Source organism: Photinus pyralis, unplaced genomic scaffold (genome assembly GCF_008802855.1).
Source record: "Photinus pyralis isolate 1611_PpyrPB1 unplaced genomic scaffold, Ppyr1.3 Ppyr1.4_LG5, whole genome shotgun sequence".
Classification (NCBI taxonomy): domain Eukaryota; kingdom Metazoa; phylum Arthropoda; class Insecta; order Coleoptera; family Lampyridae; genus Photinus; species Photinus pyralis.
The window spans coordinates 26,408,689-26,429,052 of record NW_022170596.1 but is presented as its reverse complement, the minus strand read 5'-3'; the positions used below and the strand labels follow the sequence as shown (position 1 = coordinate 26,429,052).

At 35.5% G+C, this 20,364-nt stretch overlaps 1 protein-coding gene across 13 annotated transcripts; it reads right to left on the bottom strand.

Moving 5' to 3' along the window:
• Nucleotides 1–1,872: 1,872 nt before the first annotated feature.
• On the bottom strand, nucleotides 1,873–18,779 carry LOC116170366 (coiled-coil domain-containing protein CG32809-like). Of its 13 annotated transcripts, none has more exons than XM_031486704.1 (14): nucleotides 18,648–18,779; nucleotides 18,386–18,511; nucleotides 15,753–15,864; nucleotides 15,579–15,698; nucleotides 15,387–15,526; nucleotides 12,922–12,969; nucleotides 12,268–12,327; nucleotides 11,954–12,043; nucleotides 11,533–11,595; nucleotides 10,851–11,129; nucleotides 10,588–10,804; nucleotides 10,382–10,537; nucleotides 10,217–10,334; nucleotides 1,873–4,689 (listed from the first exon to the last, which is right to left on the bottom strand). In XM_031486704.1, exons 1-14 carry the CDS (start codon nucleotides 18,751–18,753, stop codon nucleotides 3,466–3,468), a joined length of 2,859 nt encoding a protein of 952 aa, XP_031342564.1. In that variant the 5' UTR covers nucleotides 18,754–18,779; the 3' UTR covers nucleotides 1,873–3,465. The 13 variants fall into 13 exon arrangements, with proteins under 13 accessions (XP_031342564.1, XP_031342566.1, XP_031342565.1 ...); XM_031486706.1 differs by having other exon boundaries at nucleotides 15,387–15,511; XM_031486705.1 differs by having other exon boundaries at nucleotides 18,651–18,779.
• Between the last annotated feature and the right edge of the window lie 1,585 nt (nucleotides 18,780–20,364).

Sequence of the window (20,364 nt, the reverse complement as noted above, 5' to 3'; positions counted from 1 at the left end):
AACTCAAAATTGGCCTTCAAAAGTTTGCTACTATCATATTTAACAATGTTTGTTGTGATTTATGGGGTGCTAGTGGTGCATATACTTTTTTAAAATTTACACACTGTATATAAGCATACAAGTAGACCACTATAATTCGGTCCAGGAAATTTCAACTCAAAATTGGCCTTCAAAAATTTGCTACCAAGTAAATTCGCACCATCAGGTACATTTGCCTTTGAAAGGATATGGGTTCCAACCCCAAGAGAGTTCTTGGAGAAACTTGTTCCAAAGGAAAATGTGCGTGCAATTAAGAAGTCGTGCTTGGAATAACCAACAAAAAGTATATAGTCTAGGTATCCTTAACGATTCCGACGATTTTTGTTTGAAATTGAAGACAGTACATGATTTTTCGGTCTAGGACATTAGGGCGCAAGGAGCATCGGGAGACGTTCACTCTAGCGCAGGACAATAGGGCGGCACGGCAAACGGGCGCGAAGAGAAGATGGTACGTACCATTTAGGCGCGGGAACGATTGGGCGGGGGACAAAAGGGCGCGCACCATCTGACGCGAGCTGCTTTGAGTATGTTATATATTGAAAGTTTATTAAAAAGCAAATAAAAAGTTTCAAAAAAATTGATTTGTAAACGCTAGAGCAGTTTTTGTAGAAAATCGTTTTTTCTCCAGAGGAATGTTGCATGGACATTTTTACGTAAATTTTTACGCAAATAATGTAGTAAACATAATTTAAAAAACCATAAGAGCCCCTTCGCACGACGCGTTTTTGAAGCGCTGCAGAGTGACGCGAGGGAGTAGCAAGGTAAGGGATTCTATGGCGCGTCTTTGCAGTGCTTCTATGTCGCGGGCACAACATGCTAAATCGCTCAGCGACGCTCCCAAGTGGCGTGCGACGCATTTGGCCGGGCGCCGGCAGATGACATCCGCAAAACTGAAATAAAAGTAGCTGTCACTTCCAGAGTGCATCAAAATGGACGCTCTCCTCGAACTAGACGCCATTGTTTAAGAGAACGGCGGCCTCACTTGGTTCGTAATATTAATATCTAGCTAGAGTATCTAGAGCTGAACAATAAAGCCAGGAGAATTTGTTTTCTCTTTTCTATTTCAAAATATGGTACCCTAACAGCTCTCGACGTTACCCCTAAAAAACTGCTAAGTATTTCAAAAAATTTTAATAAACCCCGGGGTTATTCACCTTTCACAGGGATATTTGACCTTTCTGCATCTTCACTCAGAAATCAAATAAAGTGGAACTGCATTTTCGGACCCAACGGAAAAGATGTCCAGCCTTATGTGGCCGCTTCTGGAAAGTCTTACTCTCTCTTTGACTTCAAACAGGTCTTGGGCTGGATCGCGACCTTCAGGAGACTCTGATAAACATATACAATATAAGTCTGTTTTCCATGAAAACTGACTTTCTAATAATGTAAAGGTATTGGTAATTTAAAAAAAGGGCCCTAAGACCGGAAATTTAACTTGGAATTAATTTGTGGCGCTTGCTAAACTATAATTAAAAATAACATGTTTACCTTTGTGATAAATTTTTTTTAGAATAATACATACAAAACTCACTGATGGGTTCATATACCTGTAGTCCTGTAGGTTCTACTACTATATTATATAGTATAAAAATACTTTTGAAATTAGTTCTCCAATACAGGGGTTGTAATTTTTGTAGTGCACCACTTATTCCTGTTTCTTAGACAGCTTTAACAACTGCTGACATTTCAATCAGCTTGATATACACGTGGCTTGACTTGACTGCCAATTTTCACCTGGCCTCATTCTAAGTTGTGTCAATCAAGGCAAGTGGCTTGGAAATCAAGTCAAGTAGTGAACGTGAATCCCTAATTAAAATAAACAGAATTACTTAATTATCTTTTAAATGTTGTATTTAATATTTAATTACAATTATAAATTTTACATTGGCACCTAAGTCGTTAGCAGCCACCACTCTAGCAAAATGGATATAACTGAATGTACACTTTAATAAAGTTTACAAACACTCTGTAAAAAAGCATTAGCACAACCATGTTCTTCTACAGTCATCTCATACAGGGCAACGATGAAATGAAGTGCTTTAGAAAATTAAAATGATCCGACTTAAGTGCTATTGTATATTATGTGCTGCATCCACCCTGTATCTTATATTGATAATTTTTGGGTTTTGTAGGTAATTGATATACTACATCACGTCTTCGGTAATGTTACATTAGGTATGTAAATATAAAAACGAAATCTTTAATTTGGTAGTGCTAAATTCATTCAGATGTAACTTATTTAAAAACACACTTTGAGCAACATTCGTAAGTTCTGTTTTATTTTATACAAATGAAAGGTTTTAGTACATAGGTACATTAGATCCAATGTTGTTTTACGATTGATATTTTAGAAATCATTTGTATAAGTATATACAGTCACGTTCAGAAACAATGTAGGTATATAAATGACAAATAGTGGTGTTATAACATCTTAATGTGGACTCGTGCAAAAACATCATTATAATTAGACGCATTTATTTACATTAAAAAATACAAAAGCTAAGGAAATGTGCCAAAGTGAATAAACAAATATTGCAATTGCCAAAAATAAATACTTTCTTTAAAAAAATTTAACAAGGAACTTAACTGTTAGATAACTAAATCTACTCTCGCAAAATTCAAACTACTGAGCATTTTGGCAAACTTTGCTATATTAGAACAAGCTGCAACAGTTCAAATTTCTTACTCCTATGTTACACCTATTCCAGCATCTGTTATGGAAAATCGTTCAACCGAAGTACAAAATTTGTTTTTTTCTGGTCAACAACTTTTGGACAACTTTTGAACACGATCAGTACATGTAACATCTATATCATACTTTTATGATATGAATAATAATGGTACTAAATGAAAATAGAGAAATGCCTATTGATAACTCGGTGAGGAATAAATCAAATTGCAATGATCATCAGATGTGTTAAATAAGTGTAGAAATCTAGCTAGAGAGAGTTTAAAATCTGGTAGAGACAACCCCAAATCCTCTCTGGCTATTTTCTAAACTCTAAAAACCAATACAACTTCTAGCTGATGGCAAATGTGCATGCCGTGAGCTTGATAAGCTACTATCCGCTACAGCGTATTCTTTTCTACTTTTGCGCTATTTACAAATACGATACTTGCTTGTTTTGAGAGATGAACAGATGATATATATGGTTGGGTCCCTCGTATTTATATTACTTTCTACTTTAGTTAAGATTTATACAAATATAACAGTTGTAATAGTTTATTGATTTTAACTGTATATATTATTTAACAGTCATCGAATAGGTATTCCCATGCTCACTACACATGCAGAATCGTCACCAACTAGGACCATAGAGTTAATTCTGGAACAAGCAAATCAAACATAAGTAATCGATAGGCATTAAACTATTTTTATTTAGCAACTAATCAACAGACGGTTTGGGTTCTATTATTGATGGTTAGTCACAGTATATCTGTTTCGTATACTTTATTGGTTGATGAATTAATGTTGTTTTCGGTAGTATTATCAGCGGTAGTAGAGCTAAGAGATTGTGTTGTGGATGTACTGGTACTATTGTTGCCGATGCTAGTCGTACTAGGCAAATGTGTGAGTGAACCTGTCATTTGAGTAGTCGCCAACTGAAGTCCCATTTTTTGTAGCAAGTTGGATTCGCTGCCGGTTTTTTTAAGCAATTGATCTGGGGCGGGTGGTACTACAGCAAGGGTGTTGTTTCCTCTCTGCAATTGTTGTAGTCTAGCGTACTGCTCTTGAAGCGCTCGCTGTTTCTTCAGCAGTTCTTGATGCCTTTGCTCTAATTCTTCCTTTCTCGATCCTTTTTTTGTTCCGTCCTGAGAGTTGACACTTTCGCAACTGCTGCTGCTAACGTTTTGTAATTCGCTGCCCGTTACTGGTGGTTGCGTGTGAACCTGTAGATTTGAGCCTATATTTCTTGGGAGTGTTTGAGCTTTGTTGTCTTTTATACTAGATCTATTAGGAACATTACGACGTAAAGTGCTTAAGCCCAAGTTCTGTGTGGCCGCTTCAAACTGAGACTGAGGCTTTTCGGCCACGCTTTGTACATTTTGGATATGTTGTAAACCGGTTGCGGGTGATCTGGGGGGTAGACTAGGTGACGTGGGCGATGCCAAAGGAGATTTGGAACTGGTTCTGGGAGGGGGTGGGGGTGGAACGCGTTTTCCCGAAATATGCTGAAATAGATCCGCATTACGTTCAGGAATTGGAGGTTTATTAAAAGATTTCCCATCTAGTTGCGACTTCAATGGCTGAATGGGAGGACTATTGTCTGTGTCAGACCCACTGGGATACGAATGAAGCCTTCTTAAACTGCCAGTTGCTGTAGTCACGGTAAGGTTTTGCGTAGGTAATATGACTGCCGAATCCATACTACCCTTTCTACCAACCTCCGATATGTGGGGATGACTAAAATGAGCGCTATGTGAAGGTGGAATACCTTTAATTGGTATGGCAGGCGGATCAGAAGGAGTTGAATCTGAATAAGAAGCTTGAGGCATTTGAGTATTAACGGTGGCTGAGTGTGGTTTTGAAAATGTTTGCAATTCATCTAACAAAGCGTCGAGTGCGTTCTCCGGACGTTGGTTACTGTCGGTGGCGTTGGAATTGTCTCCCCCGAAGCCGATCTGCCCCACGCGTGCGCCGGTAGGGGGCTATGTAATAGAAAAAAACCAGTTAATCAACTTTGCAGATTTCTTATTATAATAGAAGATGAAAGTTAATATGGCTTTGTAAAAAGTTAAATATGCTCGTTTCTATAGCATTCCTGAACTAAATTATTATTGCAATTTAATAGCTTGTTCAATAGTAGCAAATTTCTATCTGGTCTGGATACAGTTTCGAGATATTGTAATCATTTGGTCTCAACATTTTCTGTGAAATATTCTTATTCCTGTTGTATGATGCATAATTAACAGCTTATTGCAAGCTTTAATGATAGATTCACTCGTTTATACTACAAAGATTGGACACATTCATGCTACCTACAGTGATTAATTCATATTTGACTCAGTTTTTTTTACAGATTTTTCTTATCCGCTCGATACTTTTTATTATGCTCAACTTAGAGAAAACAAAATCAGTCGATCATAGAACATAACATTTATTTAATTTTAATATTCCAGGTACTGACAACAAAGCTTTTGGCATTGGTCAATATGTAAATTCATTTTGTCTCAAATTCATCTTGATTTACCTAGCAAATTGTAAAATACTTTTGACATCATATTGCATTTGACCGTCTCCTATACAAAATGTTTAATGGAAGGAATGCAAAATTTACGAATTGTAGGCAGTAAAATAGCGCACTATGGCAATTATTACCTACTTCACTTGGTAGGACAAAGATAACTTATAAAACCTCCATACAACACTCTCTACCTACAGGTAGCACAGATGAGCCCTACAACATTTTTACGAATTATTAACTGCTGGAATGCGTAAAGCAGCAAATCGCAGTAGCAAATTGTGTATAAAGCCGCCTAGAAATAAATAGGCTCATGTATGTGAGGTATAAGAGCTATAGTAAATTATATTACACAAAAAGCAAAAGGTAAGCAACAAATAAATCTACATGCTTAACTAGAAAACTCCATTAGAGAAAATGATATGGTGGCATAACTGCTAAGTATTTTATTTATAATAGACAAAGTGACTCAGCCAAATAACAATATTGACTAGGTACCTACAGTACTTCCCATTCTCTATCTTAGTAAATATGATTTTAGAGCTTAAATTGGTTCAACTTTGTAATTTAATCCTGACGCTTTAATTTATACTAATAACAAGTCTTACGTTACTTTCTTGTAATTTTTTTAGTGGGCCTATATATCTTGTGGATGATTAAAGATTGAAGTTTCCTCAGAATTAAAAATTAATTATGGACAACTGACTGACTGATTGATTATAAACATTTAAGCTAAGGTAAATATGTGGATCACATCTCGAAATCTGTATGAAAATTGATCAGTAAGTAATGGTGAATCATTTCTCTATTTTTCAACTAATACATTTTTTGCTTCTACTACACCAACTTTACTTGCATTAAAAAATGACTACCCATTTCTCGTTATTATTACCAATATCATAAGAAATAAAGATGAAAATAGGTCATGCTTTCTGGGAATTCATGAATATGAAATATAGGGTGGTATCTAGAGGTGGAAAAATCGGTCGGACGATGAAAAAGTATAAGGAACAAGGCATATTTAAATGGATAAAAATGTTCAGTTTACCTTCTAATTCAACAAAGAATACCTAATGTGCAAAAAAAGTCACCACAACTATTGATTTTGGGGTGTATCCAACTGAAACAACGACTACATTAAAAAATAAAAAGAAAAAATAAAAGTTAATAATTGCTGTACATTCCTAACTGATACCATTAAAAATGACCTTATACATTTAACACAATATGCAAAATCACAAGCGACAAGCAAAGATCATACAACGCATGCAATAGACTAATAGCGGAAGCAATAACAAAAGCGTGAACAAAAGTAAATTTTGTCAACGGATTTAGGAACGCATGCAAATCATAAAATCTGTTTCCCTTATAGTAAGGTCAGAGTTTGCCAACCGAAAAATGTATCAACTACTTTTAAATTGTATTTCAAAATAAGCGGAAAGCTATATATACGTACAAACTACATAAGCTAAATATACAAAAAAGACAAGTACATCCTATTTAGGCGCAAATCTATACTTTTTTCCAATTTTGCACTTGGCCACGACGAGTGCAGACTCGAAACCAAAATACAATGGAATGCACTTGTAAAACGAACAAAGTAATTGAAAAATGTAATGAAGCAAAACTATCTACAAAATAAAAAATGTTATGATTTCAACTCTTTACTAAGCATAGTGTGTGTATTTAAAAATATAAACTACATAATATTGCGTTATTCTTATGCAGGTTTTGAGTGTGATAAATTTGCTGCAACTTTGCAAAGTGAGGGTAGTGATTTTAGACATTTCCAATGACACCTTACTATAAGGAAAAGGTCAAAGTCAATTCATAAAAGCAATCATCCAATATTCTCCATAATTTATAGGTCCACTAACAGAGCAGAGGTGTAATTTGAGCAATTGCATTAGCTACTAATGAAAAGGACCCATAGATTACGTCATGTTTCAGCCAAAATTTATGAAACAGTTCATGATCATATCACGTACGATTCAATAAAAAAATATGCAAGCACTTATAAACGGATAATTAGTTTACTCGTGAGTGGTTATAGCTTCCTTGAAGTTAGAACTCCACTTCCAGCCGTACTACATGAAATAACAAAAACACTGTTTCAGATGCTCTGTGGTTTGCCAATCCGTGTGTATATATAATGAAAAAATGATATGATTTGCAATTGCGGGTTATGGATGTGTAAACATTTATGCTACGTAAGCTTTATACATAGGTATAATATTATGTGTGGTGAAATTGTGAGATATGTTACTATCCTACGGCTCTATTATACAGATCATTTAACATTTTAATTGTTGAGTGAGAGTATAATTAAATGGTCTGCTGTTCTGTCTACTACATCAAACAAATGGCAACAAGATTTCTTAAGGCCTCTAAGGACAACCGGTGGGCAACACACAATGCAAAACCAAATTCTCAAATGGCATATTTCAAAAACTTTCTGTTGAATTGGAATTTCAAAAATCAAATTTAGTCAAATTTGTATTACCTATGTGCTGCTAAGAAGGTGTCATTAGGGGACTTGAAGCTAGAAATTTGTAGACTAGGTGTTGGCAAAGAAGGAATGTTAGAAGCACAAACATGAATAATATTAATAACATTTCAAATTATATAAATATGTGCAAAATGTAAGTTGAAATTAAAAACAGCTTATACTATCAGATATATAAGGCAAAATTATGGAGAAAAATAGGTAGGTATTTGTAAAAAATTTTATCAGCAGCTTTCACGATGTTTTGTAATATATGAACGTTGACTTGCGTATGTAGATGCTTTATAATTGTGATGTACCTACACCAATGGTTCTCAACCGGTGAGTCGAGACCCCCTGGGGGGCGGCAGCACGTATCCAAAGAGGTCGTGAAATACAAGGAAAAAATCCAAAACAATTACTGCTACAAAGAAGTACGCCTTTTAAAGGGACGCAAATAATTAATCGGACGTGGTCTTTATAAGTTAGACCGACGCATCGTGCGCAATATACTGGAGGTGGTATTTCAGGGCACCGGGATGAAAATATTGTTTTGTTGCTTTAATCCCATCAGATGAATCCCTCAACATATTCGTAAGAGGGTAGATTGTTTCTTTCTTTAAGACGGAAGATGTACGAAGAGGTCTTAGTGCAAGTACCGCTATCAAGTTCGCGTTACAGAACCAGAGTTGCCCGGACTGTGTCTCCGCTACCACCGTCGTCCGTGTTGCGAGACTTTTAAGAGGGGGGCAGTGTAGCGAACAATCCAACATTCTCTATAGACGTCGAGGCGCCATGCCAGATTCGTCATCGGCGGTAAAGGACAAAGGCGGATGTGACGTAATATTTATGAGAAATATAACGTGTTTGTTCGAGAACATTCTGAACCGTCCTTAAGCACTCGAGAATATTCTAGAAAGAATGTTGTTTGTTATATAAGCAAAGCACACCGAAATGTGTTTCGAGGCAGTTCCAACTTCGATGCGCTTGTGTTATGTTGTAAATTGTAAGTGATAAATAATAATTACTCTTTCGGACTGTTAATAATTAGTTGTAATAAATAAAACCACCAAATTAAATTTACGTTACAATAGCCCTGTTCCTTTATTAATGACTGTTAGTATGAGTTGAATATTTTTATTTAAAATTTCATATTCTTTTAAGACATTTCACTTAAACGAATTCTGTTCGTAACTGTGTAAAACTTCAATATTGCAATTTTGCTCTAAATTTATTATAAACATAAACTTTTATAAAAAGCATCCTACAGTTACCTACTTATACCGAATGAGAAACTTGTGTAGCGTAGTTTTAGAACGCATAAGGTGGGCAATATGTGAACATCAATCAACTAAAGTAAAACTTCGTTTGTTATACTTCCTAAAAATACAAAGTTTGGGGAGAAGTTAAAGGAAATTATATATTCAGAAATTACAAGAATCATACTAAAAGTATGTGAATAATGATGAATTGTATATGTAGGTAATTTTCAGAGAAATAAGAATACGATTCTTAATTATCGAATACCAGTTGGCTTAAGATACCGTCTGTACATTAATCAATTTTCTAGAAATTATAATTTTGGCTTTGAAGCAGCAGTTAATACTGACATTTTGTGGACGTAGTACATGATTGATATTCTAAGAAGAAACAGAAGATATCATATCACCCTGATATACCTCTGTAACTCATAGCAGAGTCTTTGATCATATAAGTAGGTAATGTGAAAACAATACAATCTTTTGCGCGATGAAAATAACGAAATTAGGAAAAAGGCAACTGCCAAATGGCCTAAACGATCAAAATTACAGATAAAAATACTATAGGTAATCAAGCATGTAATCATTCATGTAAAATTGTAAGCTTGGGTAACAGGTATTGACTAGTCAATTACGAAACTAATTCGTGCAAATAACGTGAAAATGTGTTCCAACAGATTAATGTTGTGGAATGTATTCATGGTAGATACATTTAGCATAGCTTCATTGGACTGTGGTAGTAGACATAGGACATTTAGCAAGTAATATAATCTAAAATGGTTGTGCATCACTTATATATGTTTTCCAAAATAATGAAGATGAAATAGCATTGTGCGTGTATGATGTACCTGAAGTGTGCAAAGGTCCAATGCTGTGTGTATCAGTAGGCCAAGCGCCTGTTCAAGTCAACCTTCATACTAAAACAGTAGGTACCTATACAATAAAACTCACTAAGGTAAAAGATAAAAGTTTTTACAAATGCAGCATAACTTGAAAGAAGAAGGGAAGGGGCATTAATAGCTAAGGTAACATTGGAAATGCGTATATTGCATCTTTTCAGATGAAAGATCACCTTTTTGCCCAAAACATGAGTGCATTGTTCTGAAATAAAACGCTAGACCTGGAATCAATTTATACACACCAAATACCAAATCCGCTACAAAGTTAATTTATATGTATAAATTGATTCACAATCACATTAATCATGCAGGTTAATACACAGAAAGTACAAGAAAGAATTTCATACATACTTTACTATGCTGCGCGGAATTTGGAGTTGTCGGTGGAGTTTCTGTGATACTTGGCGATATTCGTCCATCTGGGGCACTTGTGGAACATGGTAAACGCTGCTCTTGGACACTTGCCAACCTACAACATAAATGTTAAATAACAAATTGTTTAATGTGTATCGCGACCTTTTTAATGTAACAAGGGTGCCAGTCAATTTTTTACACCTCCTCAACGCACTTTCTAATCTTTCAGGTTCTTCCTTTAAAAATTTTTCTTCTCTCACCACTTTGTCCATTTCCGAGCTTAAAAACGCTTTCATACTATCTTGCAGACCAGGAAACCTAAACATTTGAATAGTATGCCATGGTATACAAGTGGTGCATATACGAACCGCAATTTTAAATCCGCTACAGTTTTCGAGCTTTTACTAAGCACTAAGGCCATATTCTCCACATCTGACATATTAACTCTAGTTTTCCGATTAATCACATTACCTCTAAGTTCCTCCACAGACGCCTCCAGATCTGTTAAATCTTTCTCGAGCCTGATCATTTCCTGCTTATACAAGTCTTCGTCCCTACTTAAACGTATCCTCTCCTGGTCCATTCCTGCGAAATTAAAACTGTAGACTCGAAGACGAACCTCTCAACTTACCCGCTTGCCACACTTGCTCACCGCCGGCCATCAGTGTGGCGCGTATTTTTATGAACGTGTCCCGTATCGTTTCCTTGACGGAATGGGCTTGCGCCTGGGACATTCTACGCAGATTTCGCACTTCTGCCCTCAGATCTTTCGCTTTCTTTTGCAATCCACGCAACTGATTGTACATCTCCGGCGTTAGCTGCAAATCTCTGTATATGTGACGGCCATCGTACTGACCAGGCGATAGAGACGCGGGTTTCGGAGGTGGGGCGGGTTTTAGGCGATCTTTTTCTGGGAATACAAAAGCTAATTAATTTATGTAAAGGAGAATCACCAATTTTAGTATACATAGGTAGTTGCCATTTATTGAGAGAAATTATGCAATTGTGTTCCAATAGAAAACTGACTTCTCAGGCTACAATTTGGTTCACAAAGTAAGAAAACACATTTGATTTTACTACTTTGGCGTACAGTTTATTAAACAATTATTAATTACACATGTTGTCATTTTATGTTTGCAATTATTTTTGGAAGACGTTTGAAATTTCGAACTATTACGAATCAATTCAAATGAATCCACTTCAACTGAGAATAACGCTTTTTAGGAGGTGGTCACTTAAAATAGCACGGTTCTCTTTTATTGACTTCAATTGGAGATAGAAAATTTAATAAATAGTATATGGTGCCAACTTACCCTGTGATGAAGTCCTCGGAAGTGTAGAGGATTTGATTGCAGGTTTTGGAGGTTTAGTATCCGCTACAAGAAGCACCACACCACAAAACCACCAGTTAGTTTAAATTACACCTTCATGCATAAAAAATCCCAGATCCCTTCGAAATGTAGGTATATTGTGTGTAAAATGTGCATGCGAATTTCAAAAAATAAAACTGCAATCGTCATCGCGATTTTATTGTTTAAACAGAAGAGATAATGATAAAAGACCTATTCTACTGTACTTATACGTACTACATAAAAAGTCTAGAATAACAAAATGAAAGGAAAATATAATAGAAATTCTAATCTACTTCAAACTCACTAAATTAACGGAAGCAAATAAATCTCTGCTCGAAAAAATGGTAGTGCTATACATGCATGAAGACTTTCTTTTGTTTACCTGCATGCTGCGGACTATGTTGCTTGGGCGAATTCATATCCGGAGGTTCATCACTGAATGAAACTGATTTCTCAAAGGAAACCGATTTATCTAAAAAAAAATCGACGATTACGTGTCCATTACAAAATTATTTGTAAATGTAGTATAATGTAATAATGTAGGAAATGAAATGGCAAAATGGAATTTATTTTAAAAAATCTTTCAATTTCAAAATGTATAAACGTGCACGTTAAATCTTGAAGTGAATACTGAAATACCAGAGTAATAGTAAATTCACAAATAGAAACATGCTTATATACGATAAATAGACTTACGACAGCTACTTTTACCCAATTTGGGTGTTTTAATGCTGTCTGACCGGTGGTAAGAGTCATCTGCCAACATAGACAAATATTGTGTGGTTAATTTTTATTAAGACTAACGCAAACATTAAGTAGCTAAAGAAAAAAATAGTGGGGACAATTTCGTGTCAGAATTTCAAAATTTAAGGCAATGCAGTATCCAATTTGCATTCTATTTTTTCCGTCTAAGTAACGGGAAGTAATTGAGACGTCCTATAAGGCGTTTTAATGCATCATAGCAAATACTACCTACAGTGTGGTCCATTTGCACTAATCTCTTAAAAATTCACAGTGTTTAGTTACCACTTCAGAAGATATTCGCTATATTCTGATATATGAATTTGGACCACACTGTATATACGTGGTAAGTAATTTATTGAACATAGCATGATAAAATACCACAAAATCAAACAAAATCAGTTATTTTGTGACGATTTTTTGAAGAAAAAAAAATTACGAACTGGTGGTTTATATTATATTGTAGAAAACATTTTTTTTCAAATGGTGTACCTAGTTTTAATAAAAGAAGATATGATATGTGCCCACAGCGATTGAACAAATATGCGAGAAATAAACAAAGAAATCGTGTTTTAATTAAGCGTAACATAAGCAAGTGAATTTACAAACCTGGTAAAGAAGCTGAACTTGAACTGGAGTTCTTATCGAACTCATCGCCTGCAGGAGAAATGGTGATGTTAGCAAACAAACACTATTTAGAAGCAACTAGTCTTCGTTAGTTCCATTCAAGCACTTGTGAAATATATATTTATCCACAAACAAATAGCATAAACAAGTGTGGTGTTGTCTATAATATGTATCGTAATTTACAGCATGTGCATTTTAAGTACCCAACTTGGAAATTGGTGCTGGGTTGAAAAATGTATCAACAAAACCGATCTGAATGTCTTCAACATCAAAATAACACACCTTCGGGTCAACGGCCCTTGTATGACTTACGTATGGCATCGCTGTTTGATCTAGCTTTTTCTATTAGTTCAATTCTAGAATGAGCTAGTGTTGACAACTGCAAGTGATTTTGATTGAAATACAAAACAAAACAAAAATTGCTGTGGTAATCACATATACCACCCGCACATCTGCGGATGGGCGATTCTGCCCATTTATGTCTAAGAAAATGTGTATCAAATTTTGTTCCAATCGGTTCAACCGTTTAGCCGGAAATGAGAGTACATCAGACAGACAGACGGGCCGACATAATCGAGATTTTGTTTGATTCGGATTCCTTGTGCTCCAAAACGTATATTTCCGTAAAGAAAGTGTGGGGAAGGGGGCACTTCCTCCCATGCTAACGTGCGGATGGTAAAACAGATCGTAATTCGTACCTACATCATAGGTTGCAGAAACGCTTCAATTGCGGGGTCACATCATATATGCGTTACCTACCTGTATTTCCACTGTTTTCTATTTGACTTTTTACCGCCTTTTCCGACCGAAAATGAAAACGAAATTTGACATTTCCAGTTTTTCCGTAATATCTCAGTTATTTCATGATTTACATGATTAAGGTAGTAAGAAAGAGGCAAAAATAAGCTTCCCAATGACGTATCACATGACCAATGTCGCTTTTTACAAAAATTCAAGATGGCAATCTCAATAAAAATCCATGTACCATAAAACCTCAGCTTTAGTTCCATCTTTACTGTTATATAGGTATCATAACAAAATTGTTCAGGATCAGGAAAAACAAATTTCACTGTTTATTCCTGTTTTATCTCAGATATTTTCCAGTATGAGTATCAGGATGGGAAAGAAAGAACATATTTCACCTATTTTTACTCACTCTGGTAAGTCTGGGAAAACCCCACCCGGTATACTCACCCTGGAAGGTTGCCCCAGAGTATTTACAACCTGTATATTTACCCCCCCCCCCCTAATATCCGGTAATTCACACGTATACATCCCCTTACGAAAATTTGCTCTCGGGACATTTTTTAATAAGAAAACTCGTCCCAGATATATTTGACATTAATTGTGACCGCAAAATTTCCAAAACCAAACCAATTTTTCGGGGACTAATAATACGGGGGGATTTCATGATTTACCGGGATGAGTTTTCCGGGGCGAATTTACCGCACACGCTTGTAACTTTATTCAACACTCTGGCATAAGTCAATAATTCCAATATTAGGTATTCTAGGGAAGTTTTAGCTGGAAATTGCTTAAATTGTGTCATGTTACTTAATCTCCTAATAAAACCATGACCTCTTTCGCCCATGATATGTGTTTGGCTATTTATTTATTTTCACATGAACATTAAAACAAGTTAACAGCACCGTATACCTATATGAATAAGATAGATTATTAAAAGTCGAGAGTTTTGCCCAGAAAAGATATTGGTGAGTATGGATTTCCAATAGTTTTATAATCATGTGGTCTTAGAGAACATGCTATATGTAAATGTAGGTAGGTAAATCATTGTTTATTGTTATTATACTATTAATGTTGGCAACCGTTGGGAAGTGTTGGTTATTTTCATGCTGAAAGACATCCAAATACCAAATTTCATTGGGTCAGAGACTGAGATACGTCGAATTGACAATATTTGACAGATACATTTTCTTTATTCGACACATCGTTGGTTCAGAATATTGTTCGTGCGAAACACCTGGCACTTTATCTTTAACCAAAGAGAATATACTCTTTTGTTTTAACACACCGTTTCTAAAGGAGGAGAGGGTTTTTAAGCCACCCTCGAAAGAATGTATGGTATTGAACGAACAATACTTCCAACTACCAATAACCCGTCGATCGTTTAATATGGACTCATGAAGCATGACGTTTCGTCACATCAAGTATCCAGTTCGATCATGCCCAAAATGATTGATTGTACAATAAGTGCCTACTGCATCGCTACTGTAATAGTTATATATAAGTAACCCCACCCCCCATGACGTTCAACCACTATCAAGGAAATTATATGATTCTACGAAATATGTCAAAAAACCTTAAATATCCCCAACCGCCTAACACTTAACAAACTAGCAAAACATACAAGATGCATTACTAGTTCTATCAGAAATACAAGTGCAAAACATAAATTGCTCTTAATTAATAAATAGTTACAACCTTACCTGAACGATATGAATCTCTACCGGGCGGTGCTAGAAAATCGCGCGACGGTGGTGTTTGCGTTAAAGCTTTTTGTACAAGACCAGTTAAATTTGCTAGCTGTCTTTCCATATGTTCGACTCGCAACCTATTATAATTCGCTCTTTAATTAGAATATTGAGACATTACTATTTCAACGATCGCTTAAAATTTACCTTGTAGTATCATAAGGTGCGGCGGCGGGTCCAGGAAATTGCGATCTAACACCTCTGGGACCGCCGGATGGTAGTTTAACGCCATATAGCGAGTACTGCTCATCTAAAAGTTCTGTGTCACTGCAATTCACGTGTGTTACAACTTGTACAAGACCGGAAGCGGAAGAGACCTACCTTACTTCTTCGTCTATTACTGGGGTAATAGAACCAGATCGGGTTGTGTACTGACTGTAGTACGGATCTTCGTATCCCCTCGAACCACGTTCTGGAGATGACATATAACCATCTAAATCAAAGTAATTAGTAATGTTAAAAATTGACATTTAGGTGTCTACTGAAGCAAAAAAGGGCGATTTTCAAGCGAGCTGCGTTATTATTACGGTTTGTGCAGACATTTTTTTCATTAGAGACAACGAGCGAAATTAATTGCTGTTGTGATACCACTGCCAATACCATGGTAAACAGCAACAGCAACTTTGCTTTACTTACTTTAAAGTGCATGAAAGTCATAGAGAGTTCGTTAATGTCTCATTTAATAGCTCTTAATGCAAGAAAGAACTTTTTTAAACGACCATTTCGGGATAATTTCCCACAATCTCATCATCCATTTCGTCGGGATAGTCGCCAAAACATACAGACGTACAGAAACTGTATTTTGTACTCTGTAATATTTTCTTCAGTTTATCGAATGCCAATTGTTGATCCGAAATCCACCACCATGTGGTGTTTCTCTTGAGTAGAACGTCGAGTAGGCATTTAAATTTTTTATGGAAGTATTTACCATAAAAATTGATAGCCCCCAGAAATTGTTGTAGCTCCCTCATGTTGGTAGGTATAGAAATTCTTTTGATGCAGTCAATTTTATTGGGGTCTCGTATCAAACCGTTACGAAATTCTGACGAGAGCTTTCTTTTTTTACATACTAACATCAACTTTATTATTTTAATACGGATCTGGATTCTTTTTCACTGTTGATCTCCCAGAACGAATGACGTTTGTTTTTGCAGATCAAAAGCTACTCAAAAACGAAAAAATCAACCGGGCCCGTCTTTGGAAATATAAGGTTGATGTTTTTATCTAAAAACCAACACGGATGGTTTAAATTTCTTTTTAAAAAATTATTCACCATTAAAAAGAATTGATGTTTGCAACACAAAGGCTCTCATTTTGAGCATGTGTTGAAAATGAGGGGGTTTTCAAGTAATTTGATCTAATTTTTGTATAAGCTTGTGATTTCCAATTAGCTGATCACGTTGTCGCCTTTTTATTATTAATTAATTATGTAGATTAGAATCAATGATATTAAAGGAATCTTTCCTTGATTTGTTTAAAATTCGATTGTCATAAAGTCATGTCCGACTACTAAAAAGAAGATCCGAAAAAAATGGTATCAAATCAATGAAATGGGAATAAGGCAGAAACTGTTAAATATGGCTATAGGAACATGATATCAAAATATGCCAATTTTGATTCTCTATCAAATGCAATAGTAAGAAAATGGTCATTTCATTAAAAAAAACTGAGCACTTAGTCTTTGAAATTTATTAAATTTGTATCTCCATAGTTAAGGTCGTGAGCAACTTAGTACACAAAAAGAAAACCTAATTTTTTCTCTATGCACTGGTAAAAATGAGTTGCCATAACTACAATCGTTTTCAAGTAATCAATTTTCAAGGTACCGTCTGCATCCGACATTTTTTTAAAGTCAAAATACCTTAAAAACCATACATTGTACATATCGACATGTGGGTATTAAAAGAATTGAAATTTCACGCAGAATACAAAAGTGGGGGTTGCCATTTAAAATAACGAAGTTACCAGCTACTTCCAGTATTTCCGGAAGAGCTACCATTTTGAAATTATTTTACATTGATTCGGTAACCTATTTCACTTTCCCAGAAAGCTCCCAGAAAACACCCTGTATGTAATCAATTCCTGAGAATGGTGCGACTCTCTTTGTATTTTAACCTTTTGAATTGTAATTAAAAGTTGAATAGAGAAAATATAGATCTATTTCAATTCTAAACCCTGTAAATCTCATTTCTAAAAGGTGTTTGGCATGAGTAAGAGATTCAATAAATAAAAACGCGAAATTTCTAATTGAAATACGGTAAAGTGAACCTTCAGTCCTTTACTTTTGCCTGCAGGCACAGAAAATGTTGTCTTACACAGTGTTTGAGGCGAAATGGATTTACTAAAAGTATTGTCGTATTTACGCCCAAATTATAAATTTTCAACCTTTGTTTCGTGACTTTTTTTTAATATTCTTACCAGATTTCCTTGATTATGCCCTACAGTTTCGCTTACGGGTCCCTTGTCTATTATTTATTGTAAAATTATAGCAGCGCCGATTTATTAACTATGCATTAGAAAATAATCAGCATTTAAACGCTCATAAAAGCTAAGGACGCCCAAATAAAGATTTCGATTCGCACCTTACTGCAGATGAAGCACGTACCTAAACCTAAAATTGAAACATTGGCAGCAAATTTATAAAGTAATCGTGTTCAAGAAGCAATATAATCAGTACTTCCTGTCATTGCTGGCATTATATGGGACGCGATAGTAATTTAAAAAACGACATGCATACAAAAGCTCTAAGCCAAGAAACAAAAAGGTAAGTAGAATTCCATTATCCGTTCAGGAGAAGCTCTCCAGAATGTATCGAAAAGTGCTATTAGGCACTTAAGCACAGTTTCATATAGCTTTTAGTTGCAATTTTTTGGAAAGGTATTATGAGTTGGAAAAATTAAAAAAAAATAACATCCTACTCAAAACTTGTCAAATTCGTACGGTGGTGCACCCACCTGGTAAATTAAAAAGAGGATTGGTAGGCCTTTGGAAAGGGGCGAATCGATCTGGTGGTCTAGAGGAACCATCGCTGGAACGAGACGTCCCGCTTGAATATGCTCGTTGTGGTTTTGGGGGCGCACCTTTGAACATGAAGATATTTACTGATCTACCACGTTTCAACAATTTAATTGCGATGGTGACTAATATTTTGCTTTTAGTTATTGGTCTCGTCCGAAACGTAGGTATTTTAGGAAAACAAAACGACTAATATACGACTACCTGCGGGTAATGTTTTCAAACGGTCCGGTGGTAACGTTCCCACAGCGGGCGAATACGGCCTCAGTAGCGGCCCAGTTCTTGGTAAGCTGGTTGTCGAACCCATATAGTATGGTGCACCTTTGCCAGTACTTCCCTGCAAGGAAAAAGATAAATTAAACACATATTCCTCCAATAGCAATGTTTTGTAATTATAATGTAATAATGGCAGCTAAAGAGGAGAAGTGCCTACTAAAAAAATGGCCTATTCTGTTACTGTCAAAATTTTCAACAATACAGTACTGGGTTTTAAATTAGATACTGTTATAGCTTTGATTCTACAGCCAACAAAAATATGCACTTTTTAATTTCTGCCTAATAACACCAACGCCATAATTTTCTCAGGTATGTATCGCTAAATCACCAGCTTCGGATGTAGGTACTGATACTGTTATTAGCTGACCTGCGAGATGTAAGTAGCTGCTTAATTTGGAATGGTTAAATGGGTGACTTATGAAAAGTTACCGCATTTGCCAGATGTCGCTATACAATTTTCTGAATGGAAAAAATTAATTTTTATATTAAGTACTTTTGCATGTGAACTTTCCTGTCCTTGAAATCTCATTTCGTACGGGTAAGTGGCAAAACAAAACTTGATAATTTTTAAAGCGAGTCATTTATTTTGTTTTACAATACCTGTTTAGAATAATTACCTACAGATGCAATTACCGCATTAAACGCATGAAGCCCCGGATATGTTTGTAGGCAATTTATAAGGCTAGTCAGGGCAGATTTCATGATAGCCTACATAACAATTGGAAACTTTTGCAAAAGCGAGTGACGTGAATAAAGTACGTTTTGAATAATGCTAATTACATTGGACCATACCAATTATGTTAGTTACTTATTGAGTGTAACTCAATATACAAGTTGTTCCATTTAAAATATATGTACCCCGAAAAATTTTAAAACGCTGCTCGAAAGTCAAATTTGAAGGAGGGCCAAATTTCACCTCACGCCTACACCTTAAAAGTGAATGGCATGCTTGGATGTGTGATCCATCATTTGAAACTTATGTAGATCACATTTAACTTGATATTAACTGAGATATTCTTCAAAACGTGCATATGCAACTGGTTATGGTGATAGTGATGACATTTCAAACCGTGAACAAATCTGGATAACCTTTTGAATGAATTTCAATTTTTAAGAGAGTTCCTACTCCACCTAAAGGGATGAAATGTAGGTAAGACTTAAAAACAAGGTTAAATCTGATTTCGTTATAATAAAAATTTGACGTGTATTATAACCTGTTTAGCAATTTAATTGATTGATGATCAAATGGTTATTATTATTATGATTATTCACTTCGGGTTTTGAATAAAATACATTTTACGGTAAATTCGTAAAATTTGAATTTTTACTAAAGTTCTGAAAGGATCCTTTGATTGCAGAAAAAAGCACCCTCTTTATGGCTAACCGCATATTCTCAATTTGTGCTTTCATCGGCCTCTTTTGCTATCCAGATATTTAAAATAAACGTTTAGAGGATAAAAGAGCATTAACGGCACTCCAAACATTTAGGAACATCACTATAAATTGAGAGCCATTGAATAAGCACCTAAAAAGTTACAATTTGGAAATTACTGCACGACATTTTAGCACACATATAGACATACGCAAAAATTAAAGAAAAAAACCTGTTGGGACTTTTGGGGGCGTAGCTCCCAAAGGCAAC